The sequence below is a fragment of the Dermacentor albipictus genome, chromosome 7 (genome assembly GCF_038994185.2).
Source record: "Dermacentor albipictus isolate Rhodes 1998 colony chromosome 7, USDA_Dalb.pri_finalv2, whole genome shotgun sequence".
Classification (NCBI taxonomy): Eukaryota; Metazoa; Arthropoda; class Arachnida; order Ixodida; family Ixodidae; genus Dermacentor; species Dermacentor albipictus.
The window spans coordinates 100307944-100320752 of record NC_091827.1 but is presented as its reverse complement, the minus strand read 5'-3'; the positions used below and the strand labels follow the sequence as shown (position 1 = coordinate 100320752).

Sequence of the window (12809 nt, the reverse complement as noted above, 5' to 3'; positions counted from 1 at the left end):
TTTTGCCCCTATCGAAATGCGGCCGCCGTGGCTGGGAATCGAGCACGCGTCGTCGAGATTAGCGGCGCAACACGCCTGCATTTACCGCTAACAAACGGCGGATGCCACCACAATTCAACAACGCGACACGACTAAACAAACGGCCGTGCACTAACAACAGGCATATGAATATTCCGCTTTCAAGATATTACACGCGAATGCGAAAGTATGAGACTTACTTGACTCGGCGTACTGCAGTTATACATGCTTGTCGTCTGTCCTTCTCGTACCACTTCCCAGGAAATCTGTAGAACTTCACGGGCGGCGTACGACTTTTCGTGTTTTCGAGGCTGCTGTGACAATCAACAACACATCAGTATTGCGTGCCACCTTTCCTGGCTGATGAGGTCGCACTCGGCATCGCAAAAACCACGCGCACGAGCTCTCCCGCCGTACAGACCACAGGCGCGCGCTAGCGCAGCGACGACCCTCGAAACTTCCATCGGTCCGCTAGGGGAGCATTCGGCGCTGATGCCGCGCGGGCAAACTTTAGGTTGCCTCATCTATACATCACGTTGGCCCGGGTGACGTTTGCAGCCACCAACATATCACCATAACAATCGACTCGTCTGCTACGCTCGTGCGTGCGTTTTCTTAAAAACCCCTCGATGTCCAAGAGTAGCGCCAACTAAAGCCCCGTAAACTTCGTAAAGTAGCGTCACTATTTGATGAAACCCGCCTTCTACTCGCGCGCTCTTGCCGAGGCCCACGCATCTATTGGCCTAGTGGCATCACGTGGTCCCCAGCGCCAGCTTCGTTTGTTTGCAGTCGCGCTTCAGCACCGTTTTCCCCTGAAGATGCGTCTGCGGAGTGGCGAGGAGCGCATGAAGGCGCCGTTGCTGTTCCGTGTTGTTTTGCGACCGGCTTGAACAAAGCTTAACGCAAGTTCAACGTCACTTCCCGACATTATCTATCACCATAAACTGCTGCGCCTTCGTATGCCAAAATAGTTTCGCCAAGAACAGGAAGCTGCTCTCGATACCGTCCGGTAAGCGCTACGAATTGGGAAGAAAGACAAAGATTCATCGAATTGGGAGGGAGAACTTCAGACCAACCTTCTCCACACTACAAAGCAGTTCCAAGTCGCTCATAGTGTAGAATGTGTCAGGCTTGCACGATTTGTTGCGGGTCATAATGTAGTAGATAATAGCACTGTTCACTGAGCAGGTTGCGATTTGTCTGTACTCTTTAACACGATTCCTACGCGATGAGTGCTGTATTTAAGCATATGTGGTTGTGTTTGGTGCTCTTAATCGTATTGTGCGCTAGCAGGCTTGCATTGCTTCGTCACCGCACGGCAGCATCAGAAGTCCTTGAGACGTACGTGTCAATTCTTGCCAATTGTAAAATGTGCGTAGGTAGATGCGGCAGTGGAGCGCTCGCAATGAAAACGTGCGGTCGCTCGCTCGTGCAACGGCTGGTTATCCATCGTTCGCTGGTTCGTTTAATCGTTTGGCGACTCATTCGTTCAAATATTAGCTCCTTTTACCACTATGTCTCAGAGGCACGCGTAGTGATAAAACAAATGTTGCTTTAATATGAACGACTGCATGATTTCACTTAATGCGATTTCGGCCGCGTTACAGCGCGGTAATTCTTCCCGCGGTCATTACTTCACTAAAGCCATATCTCGTAAATGTTATTTCGGAGCGGGCAGAACGGTCCTCAATGCACGAACTTTAGTGCAACTCCGTTCGCGACAAGTACGTCGCTTCGTAAACGGAGCAGCTAACGCACAATGAAGTGCTATTCGTGATGAGTCACTAAGATGAAAAAACAATGCACTTGTTTAAGGCTGAGTGAAGCGCTATTCTCGCACACCCGCTTCGCGAACGAACACTAAAAGCCGATTTCATTTTTTGTAATCGTAGAATCCCGACTCGATGATCGGCCGCGCGTGTTTTTGTCGACTTTCAGGCACAAGAAATATAATGGAAGAATGGCCCACCTCTGAGCCTTTACACGTGCTCAGAAGATTGGCAAGCAGAAAAGTTGGAGGCACTGTAGCTTGTAATACTGTTTCGAACCTTCAGAGCAACGTTCGTTTGTGCCTTCTATTGTCCTTCGTACGTCATAGCTGATACGCGCCGTGAATTCACATGGTAGGGACGGCGCCGAATATTTAGGCTGCTTAGGGCTTACTGGAGGTCAGTGTGTTGGCATTCGATCGTACACATGTGATTTGCAACCATTCGAAACAAGATCTTGCGACAAGTACTTGAGAAATGTCGGTTACCAAATGGTAGCACGGGCGATACATTCGAAATTGTCACTGCGCAGCGTTAGCGCTCCTTAAGGTACTTTTGCTTGGAAAAATAGCTATCAAAACATTAAAAGAAGCTAACATCACTGAATTTGCTTAACCGGCCGTGTAGAAATTCTATGCTGTACACGAAGATACCCGGAGCTAGAAAGCCAACGCGAACAATTAAAGCGCAGCGCCTTGCAACGCGTGCATTCACTCTGCGAAATGCCGTGGGCTACGCTGTAGTGGTGTAGGCGGTGCCACGGTCGAGGTGGCAGCATGAAAGAGGAGAACTGGAGGAGTAGGGAAGGTGGAGAGCCGGTACTTTACGCAGTTTGAGGGGTTTTAGCGGCAACTAGTTTCCTCCTACAGTCCGCTCCCGCGCTCAGCGAGGCCTCCACAGTGGCGCCGCTTATGTTGTTCCTGCCATAGCGCACGACGACTAGCGCGTTACCGAAGCAAATCGGCGGAAAAGTTCGTCCGAGCCCTGCGGAGCAGCTGTTGAGGCGAGATTTTGCGTCGTCAGTCGGTAACTGTCCTTAATAATGATGCGTTGGAATTCCGCAAAGATATAGAGAAAATAACTATTATTTAGGGCGTAAAGCACCCGAACGTTGAGAGTTCCTGTTGCTGAAACATGGCGCATGCACACGGTGTGCTCAAAAAAGTGTGTAAATACTCTAGTTTCCGGTTTTGACTGCACGAAAGTACGTGTTACTGGTTTCGTAGGTTCATTCACGTACCTGCATGATATTCCTCCTTGGCCGGTGGATGCGAGATTCCAATGGTTTTCAGCGCAGAAAAGCGGGCGACTGAAAACAGTCTGGCCTACACTCGCAACTAATTTTTATTTTCCCCGATGCTTCCCTTATATACCCTCATGCATGCATACAAGAACATACACAGGTGAGGTCACATGAGACGGAAACGAGACCTAATCATATCCTATCAGCCAGGAAAATAAAGCCATTCTCGTGAAGAGTCACTGACAGAATGCTGATACACCGGTCAGGAAACTTTCTCATACATACATCGCCTCTACTATTTCCCGTGCCATCGTATCATTAATTTTCGTAATTGCATGTGTTTTCAAGGAAAGGTTCACACTTGCACACTTTGCATTGATAGGGCATATGTGAGCAAGTCTCATTCTTCAGTGATAGCGCGAGCTCTCGCAGGCGACAATTTATACAACGCCCAGTTTGGCCGACGTACACCTTGCCGCAGTCTAAAGGAATCTCATACACGACGCTAGTAAAGCATTTTTTCAAGAAACACTTTACGTGGTTCTTTACACACTCGATCCTCTTTATGGAAGACAGGTACGCCCAAACGCGCGAATGTTACAGAGGAGCCGAAAATACTACGGGTACATCGAACCTAGAATTTGTATTCTTTGACGAATCAACAACTTTGTATTTATATTGAATAACAAGAGACGTTTTGTTTCTTTTCGCATTCTTCTGAAGCCTTGGTAGGCCCACGCCAAAATTTCTTCAACAAAGCTCTGTTTCATCAAAGTCATTGCCTCTTCCCGAGTGTGAGATTATAGTTTCCTGGCTCTTCGGATATTATTAGGTTTAGTTTCTATGAAACGTGACCTCACCTGTGTATGTTCTTGTTCGCATGCCTTAGGGTATATAGCTGAAGCACCTGGGAAAAAAACAACAACACTTGGGAGTGTTCGCCTGTCCGTTATCAGTGTCCAGTATATTGCGCCTAAAACCGTTTTTAAAACCCATGTACCAACCAACTATCTCGGCAGTATACTTCATTAGCCTCAGGGCAGCTTCTGCTTCACGCCTTTTACAGATGTGTGTAGCTCATGTACGGGTTGTGGTGGCCATGAGCAACTTTTCTACACGTAGACAGTATTCATAATTTGAACAAATACCAGCAGATGAATCGTTTTATTTATTTATAACAGTGCAAGTGGCTGAAATTTGATAGCAAGTACGAACTTCATGGGACAACTGAACATAGGTTCCGAAAATATTTACTTCCCTTATGAGCACCGGTAACACTTTTGTTGAACTGCTTATTTGATATCTGTATACTATGTGCGTCTGTATTCTTTCGCGCAGTACATTTTCACAGGGAAGCAGTGTTGCTTTAACTAGAAGTGCATGTTAGATTTAGGTGAGGTTGACTTTCAAAACCGAGCAGGCTGAAGCTCGGAAAATTTCCTCAGCCTGGTACAGTTTTACCTTGAATCCTCATACGTGAAATGCAATGACGAAATCTATCTTCAGAACAAAGGTGTGTCCATCAGGTCTTGTACTGCGTTGAGGGACCTGTTTTTGGCAAAATCAGAGTCTTGCAGCAACTATTAAGGAACTAAGGTTCTGAGAACCTTCAGATACGGGGGCGTATTTTTGGTAGTTTGACACTGTGGCTGTCTCGGAGTTGTTTCCCACTTCATTACAACTCGTGGGCATATTAGAAGAATGTCGATGCCCCCTGGTTTCAACATATGAAATGCCACAAGATGATTCCCTGCGTTTCTTCGACCTCAAGCTTGTGCTTTCTAATGATCATCTTTGCAGGACATATGAACCCCGTGCGCACAAACCACTCGTCCCCTTCTTATCAGAACAGAGCAAACTAGTAAGATCGCTATTGTTCAGGCATGATTCTCTAACGCTTTAGACTGGTCCTGCCACCACAGACTAAATGGCAGTTCTCAAGCTCAAGTTACACGCCTGAAAGCCACGGGCTATACTGACGGATTACTTGTCTCTGTAGGTGATGTAATCCGCAAAAAAGAAGAAAACCTAAAAGCGAAGCCGTGGTTACCCAAGAGCAGCCCGCAGAAATGGACCGTAAGGTGGCGGTGATTCCATACAAGCATCAAATCGCCCATCGACATAAAAAATCGGTGAGCGAGTTGGTGTACGTGAAGCGTTTTCTGCCCCACACAAGCTTTGTTCGATATCAAGTAAAAGTACCCCTATCAAGGAACAAAAATCCAGTGTGAAGTCAGGCACCGCAACCGTTACGTGGATTGTATATGCAGGGGGTTGCGTAAAGAATCCCGTTCAAATGTGGCGCATGCTACGTAGGTCAGACAGGTAAAACAGGGCTGAACAATCGTCTGCGTGAATATGCGAATAATGTTAAAAATGCAAACGAAGGGTTCTTAGCCCTGCATTCTAGCGCATGCGGATGCACCAATCTGTATGAAAAAAAAAAGTACTTTTCACACACAGGGATGATCGAACGCGCATGATCATCGAATCCGCTAGCATACCACATGAAAAATACCTGTGCATAAGTAAGTCATTCCTGGCCTTATCCTGAAGGGAGTTGGAAATCTTAGATAATGGCAGTGCGAGCAGTGAGTGGTGACGATATTGGTATAATGTTTTTCTTCATTTCTTATCATCTGTTTGTTTTTTACGTGTACACTTTTTCTGTCATTTTCCCTCCGTTTTTCTATATAACACCTTCTAACAGGCCATAGAATTTCAGTTGGCTGTAGGCGATTGTCGTCGTTTTGTCCCTGTACGTGTGCGCTGTCTCGCTTCGGGCTGTACAACACAGCATGAAAGCAACGCTGCCGCTGCTGGTCAACGCTGCGCTCACGTCCATGTCACCGGAATTGCTACGGCTAGTAGGAGAGGGCTATACTTGCGTTAGCGTTGCCTGCCAGAACAGGATCCAAAGCTACATCCGTGCCCATAAAAGACCTCAAAAGATCCGACAGGGTTCGCTTCCATTGAAGACTGTTGGAAGATAAGCCTAAAGTCTGGTTCACATGAAAGCGAAAATGCTCGCGATTCCAGCCGCCGCGACGCAAGAACCTGTTTTGAGCGGCGGCGGCGGCACTAGCGGATAGAGCGGCGAGGTTCGGGCAAGTTGGTATTGCATCGCGGCGGTAGCACCCCTTCCGAACCAATGACGGCCCGCCTCGCCGCGTGACCAAACCCGCGCAGAGGACGTTGTTTATTTATTGCTACTTGCTATTATCAGCTCTGGAAATGCCCACACTGAATACCAGGGCGACATCTTGAATTTGCATCCCCGATGCTATGTACCTGGGAGGTAGGGCAGAAGTAATGTCAGCTTGGCGTACTCGGATCAGGGATTTATCAATGAAAGGCAGCGAAATAACTGAGAGTCACTGCAAGTCTTGCGCGAGATGGTATGGGTTCCCGCACAACGAAGAGCTTCGTGAGTGGCCCTTCAACGAGACCACGGAGCTCCTTAATCGTTTCTGTCGACATGTTATAATACCTTTGAAAATACTCAGTGTTGGCGTTCATCAGCAGCGGCATATGTACGAAAATACTGCAGAGTACCAGCATCCCGATAACTACTGTTTTCTGTGGAAGCCCAACTCACTGCCGTGTGGGAGTTCTGGCAAACCCTTGTTTTTTTCTTTAAAGACAGTACTCCTCTAGCGAAAGCCGATGCGTTTAAGAAACATAATGTGGCGCACATAAATTCTCCTCGGTCGACACACTCTAGTCGGCACGCTAGACTCCATTATGGCATAGTATCGAGCCGCTCGCGAGTTTATGCGCCGCATATGCGTATTTTTTTTACTAAAACAAGAAAAATAAAATGGGAGCATGATTTATATACTTAAAACGCAGGCTATGTATATATAATATAACATTTTCAGAAGAAGGGACAAAACAATTCTTATGTCGGTAGTCGCAAACTACCGAAACTGGCTGAAAGTCCCGTGTTTTTTGCCAGCGACCTTGATATTCGATGTGGCGGAAAACGCGCGGCGGCATTGCATGTGAAACGAAACCTCGCGAAAAGCTTAGCGCCGCGCCGCAGTTCGCTCCATTCGCTCCATCGCTTGCATGCGTGTGAAACAGGCTTAACGGACCTTCGGAGCCGGTGCCTCGAAAGTAGGACATAACCTTAGGTGTGGGAAGCCAAAACCCGGAGATAAGGAAGAGGACTATATACGAGCACCCTTTTGCAGCGAAGCTGTATAGCCCTACCATGCAAGGAAATTGTAGTGTCATTGTAAGAAAAAGCTCCCCATACGTGGACCGATACCGAAGATAGTACAATGCTGGGCCGACTCGAGGCGGAGGTGAAGAAGGCGTTAAGCACTCCCCATGCGTCGGCCGATACCGAAGATAGTGCAATGCCGGGCCAACCCGCGGCGGAAGTGAAGCAGGCGTTGGCCCGGCATTGGCTGAAGGCTGAATATTCAGCCCGGCATTGGCTGAATATATTGGCTGAAGCGGCTTCTTCGGCCCGCCTACATAAACTAAGCTGCACATTCTTTTAAAATTTTGCACTTATTAATTCAGCGTCGAGAGAAATTTTGACCGGTATAACTGAAAACGAGCGAATATCCCGATCTTGCTCATAAGGCAGAACACTGGTGACATTAACGTGGTGTCCTGGATTTCCGTGTACCTTGGAGTAGGCTGGCTGTTGTATGGCAATCATTCCCAAATGTATCATTTTTCGCATGGTCCCAAGTGCAACTTCTTGTATTGTAAAGTTCCTGGTTAACTCCATCATTTCCCAAGGGTCTGGAGCACAAAGTCAAGTTTACATCGCAACCAGTTTTTCGCTTCATCATCCTGCCTGCCTTATGAAGATTAATATCATGCCTAAAGGGATTTGTTTGGTATTGCCTGATTACTGTGTTCCAATTTTGATATATTATACTCTTGCATTTTGCCTTTGATTGTCATTTTAATGCCTGACTCAGTTCACACCGAAGCTGACTACTATTCACGTTTTGCGGAACACAGTATGCCATTCTGGTAATAATATGGCATGCCAACAAGTGTTCAGCGTTCAGGTAATTCGGGAAACGTCGGCAAAATAAATAATATAACAAATTATAATTACAAAATTTGCTTCACACGGATTTGGCAGCGCCCTATCGCAAATAAAATTAATTAGCTTTCTGGGCGGCCGGAGCCTGATAGTTTATAGACTCGTTTACTTCGACAACTCTTGACACATCAAGTTGCGCTGCAGAAAATTTCTTTGAGCATTTATAATTCAAGCGATTGCGAATCTCCAAACAATTGTAGAACAATTAAAATGAGTCTGCAGGTTCCACACAGAACTACGTTAGGAAAAAAAAAGGAAGTCGACAGTATAAAGCACTAAACGTACGACGGCAAAAATCAATACCAGTTAAAGCTCTAAAACTAGATCACCATCGAAACCAGAATATTCATATACTGCATCCCTTTGAAACTCACACTAAAGGCCAGAATACATGGAGCGAACTTTCACGACGATGTTCGGGCGGCGGAAAATCAGCCGCGGCGCGACACCGTATGTTCGTCGGGCTGCGCTACATGGAGCGAACACACGGCGGCCGCCGCCGGCGAGCCGCTGCGTTGTTATCAGTGTGGCTAGACGAGGCAAAAGCGCTGTAGTGAAACACATGACAAAAAAAAAAAAACTTTAACGACAACTATTCTTGCTTTTGAATTGCGGAACACTCTAAAAACGCGTAAAATTTTGTTTAGAAATGTCCCACAGGATGGCACGCTTCTGAACAGCCGAAATTAATTTGTCGTTAAATTCCAGCCGCGCCTCTTTGGATACCACGAACACGAAAAGCGGGAGACCAGCGTGAACGATAGAGCGGGATCGGGATACACGGACAAGCGGGGAAGCCAGGTCGGAAGTCGGGGCGGATAGTGAGACCTGATTGGCTCGCTTTGGGGCGCCGCTCGTTTGCCGCTTCCGGTATCGCCGACGCCCGACGAACTTTTCTGCGCCAGCTGGATCGGCGGCGAAAGACGATTTCTCCGCCGCCGCGCGTCGCGCGTACGCCGCCGGGCGTCGAACGCCGACTATTCGTCGCATATTCGCTCCATGTATTCTGGCCTTAAAGCATTTCTAAGATTCAACGCTGTGAGAACAAATGGGCGAAAGCGTGTTTTGATAGAAAAAAAAAAGATCTACTCTGAGGCCCTGAAATCTGTCACGCGGTACGTTTGGTCAGTTTTCAGCCTCGGTCTCTGAAAAGTGGGGCGCTTAAATGAGCTCAAATAGAAGTTGTCGCAAGACGGACAGCGCTGGCCGCAGCGATACACGGGGTCTCGGCAGGGCCACAGGCGAAGGCCTCCGCAAAGCCCGGCACACGAGGCATCACACGGTCGCACAGTCCGGCTCGCTGGACGTCTCCGCACAGCGAGTGGCAGAAACGCCAGAAGAAGACGTGGTCCCGCAGCAGCCATGCCTCCTTTCGTCGCACTTCAGGCTCCGCCGTCCCTGAAGGTGACGCCGCTGACTTGCGTTGCGGCAGCTGGCGGGTCGCCCTGGAAGCCGCCAGTGCCGTGCGCAAAGCCAGTTCCGTGATGACGTCAGCAGAAATTGCGTATGACGTTTCATTCGCTGCCTGCTTGCCTTTACCAGCGATGTCGAGGATTGGATCTTTCCCGACTTAAGAAAACGAGAGCAAACATAATATACAGATAAGCAACCAAATCACTTGCTTCTGATAGCGATCGACATGTAATGACAATAGCCAGAGTAACCCATTTCCTAAAATAAATATGATCACACAAGCACTACACAGCGTGTTCTGAGGGTCACGGTGACTTCAATAGAAAGTTTTAGCTTTGCGCGACACGTTTACGTAACCGCGATAAGTGATTCGTTAGGCCATCCATGCATACACCACCGCAAGGCAAAACTGTGGTTGACTTGCCGAGAAAGCAAGGTTTTAACCTACAGTCACAACGTACCGTGCTACCCCATAAAATTAGGCATGCAGTGAAGAATTGAGCATTTGGAGCCTTCGACATCGCTAACGCATCACCACAGCATCCCGTATGCTAATGCTGTAGCGCCATATGCTTGGTGCTACTCACAACATTTTCCAGGTCCGGGGCCATCTGTGAGACCTATCAATGTCAAGAAAAGCACCCAATACCAGCAATAACGACAGAATATCGCTAAAGTAGTCTCCTTAGCGTAAGATGGGACTAAGCGATGGCTGGTATTACTATCTTTTTTCTTTGCTGTCACTTTGGAGTGTAAGTAGCTCGGGCGAATTACGATCAAAGTGAACGTTCTGGGTGCTGCCATGTTATACCATCACAGTAACTCTCAGCTTTCGTAAGCGGTATAAGATATACATGAGCAGTACACCTAACTTGTCACCTTTTAAGATATCGTATTATGTATCACGCAAAGCTAACAAAAAATCCCACAAAGCTGTAATTTTCCTATAGCGCGTAGTATTCCAAGGCCGGCTATGGCACAGCCCAGTCCTCCGCGAAGCACACACAGAGTAGTGCGTCCAAATGCTTTGGCGCATGCGGACTCAACTGCAAACAAGCTGCCACTGTTCTCTCACCTAGAAAACACCAGGTTTTCTAGGTGAATGGTTTTCTAAACCATTCTAATGGTCACTCAACACTGGAAACCTGGTTTATCATGTGCTTAAACAGAAGGATGGTGCTTGCCAGAATTGATAATCACGTTATCAGCTCAAACGCCCTGGTTGCTCCATGACTATGGTGTTTAGCTGCTGAGCACGAGGTTACTGGATTGAATACACGCCACGGCGACCCCCCTTCGATAGGGGCGAATCGCGAAAATACCCGTGTACTTAGATTTAGGTGCTTGTTAAAGAACTCCAGGCGGTCCAAATTTCCGCAGTTCCCGACAGCGGCGTGCCTCATAATCAGAAAGTGGCTTTGGCATGTAAAGCACCATAGTTTCATTTTTTTTACTTTATCAGCTCAACAGAGCTACGTATCTACTGATACGCTCAATGGAGGAGAACGGTTGATTGCTTGCATGACTACTTTCTGCAGCACCAAATTCTACATTGTGCTGTTTACTTCGAACAAGTTAAAGACAAGCCTAAAAATTCACCACGAATAATACCGCTAAACATTATTTTTCGGTCCAGGCGGACATCACTTGAAACAATGATCATCCGTGAAGATAAATAAACTAATTACATTAACAACTCTTTATTTACAAACACTTGAACTCATTATTAGAAGCATACCTTCCCAATCTCCCGTATTTTTCGTAATATTTACGAATTTGGTAATGATTCACGATTCAACGAATATTGCTTCGGGTTTTACGAAAAATGGTGCTTGCTAAAAAGTTTGGACCATCGGTCTCTGCAAGTCCACTGTGAAGGTATGCGAAGGTTAAAGAGAGCAAAACATGCGGTCGCTTCGACGAAGTTCAAACAGACAAGTTCGCGCAACACGAGATATATTGTTATAAAAAAGCAGCAGCAAAGTCAGTGAAAGGCCCTCGTACCACGATAAAAAAATCTGAAACAGAAACGAAAATAATGCTCCCTTATTCAGACTAGGCTGTTCCAACCTTGCTGCTGCTGCTGCTTGTGTGCAGCGCCCAAAGCCTAATCATTGTTTAAGTGCGTCTTTTTGCAACAAATAGAATCTTTCTTCACGCTTTCTTGGTCTCGGGCACGAGACAGTTGCACGAGAGGGAGGTAGCATAGATTACAATGTTCGCAGGTGAGCGCTTGTCTTTATATCGTCAGTTTTACCGTAGTCACTGTTAGGCCGCTCATCTCTCGAACAGGAAGAATGGACGGCGTAGGGCTGCATGATTGTTTTGTATATACTTTTGAAGTGCCGCTAGTTGCACGTGCGTTTTGTGAATGGAGAAGCGTCCACCCCCCAGCGCCTCGGGCGGCAAACGATTCTGTTTGTGAGGGGTCGGACGGCCCGCGTGGTGTCGGTAACGAGCCGAGGCGCGCGCCGCCGCGGGGGGCGCGGTGCAGAGGCGCAAAACGGATTCGGAGCAAATGCTTTTGCGCGGGCTTTGTTGACATTCCGCCGATGGTCATAATAGGGCCACGCGGACAAAGCTCGAGCGGGACGGTTGTATACGCGACGTTGTGGCGCCGGCTCTTGAGTCCCCTGCTAATTGGAGACGCAGCTGCTAGCAATGTTGACCACGTCTGGCGCGTACGGAGCGGGGGGTTCGCGCCCCTCGCATTCGGACGGCAGCCACGTGCATCTTGTTTTGAGCACTGGGGAGAGCCCGCTTTGTGTCGTGTTGCAATATGCAGTGCGCGCCGTAGAGAGGGGCGCGGCGTCGTTTGAAGAGCACCCGAGTCCGGATGCCGCCAGCGGTAATTAGTTTTCTACCAGGAAAAACCTTGAGGGGGACTACGGTACGCGGTGTTGGGACACCAGCGCCCGAGCCCCCCTTGCTGGCTAGAAACGCCGCTGAGGTGCGAGATGGCCTCAATAAATCATGCATGCCTGGCGTGTTTGACGAGGCCGTCACTGACCACGTGGAAATAGGAGGGGGAGAGGAAGATGTGGGAAGAGGGAAAACAGGGTGGTTTTCCAATAGATTCACTTATGAGAGTAAGCCCATCCCTTTGGGTTGTGGCTTAAGAAACTGTCAACTCTCATTGGCAATTGCTTCCGTGGGATGGGCTAACGACCCTACCGCCCTTTTTCTTTGTCTCTTTCCCCTATAACAACCGAGACGAGGTGCTTGTTCCTCAGTCTAGGCTGTAATCACTAAACCTGATAGAACAGTAAGACTCCGTACGATGCAACGCTAG

The 12809-nt window shown here is 47.8% G+C and overlaps 1 protein-coding gene across 2 annotated transcripts in view; it reads right to left on the bottom strand.

Moving 5' to 3' along the window:
• Window positions 1-12809, bottom strand: part of LOC135917228 (uncharacterized) — a 107718-nt gene that overhangs the window by 31509 nt on the left and 63400 nt on the right. Inside the window, exon 9 of one of the 2 annotated variants that reach the window (XM_065450763.2) lies at window positions 8238-9673. The exons of the other annotated variant lie outside the window; for it this stretch is intronic. Coding sequence (XP_065306835.1) covers window positions 9276-9673 — 398 coding nt within the window. The 3' untranslated portion in view covers window positions 8238-9275. Of the gene's footprint in view, window positions 1-8237; window positions 9674-12809 lie in introns of those variants that run through there. 2 annotated transcript variants of the gene reach the window in all.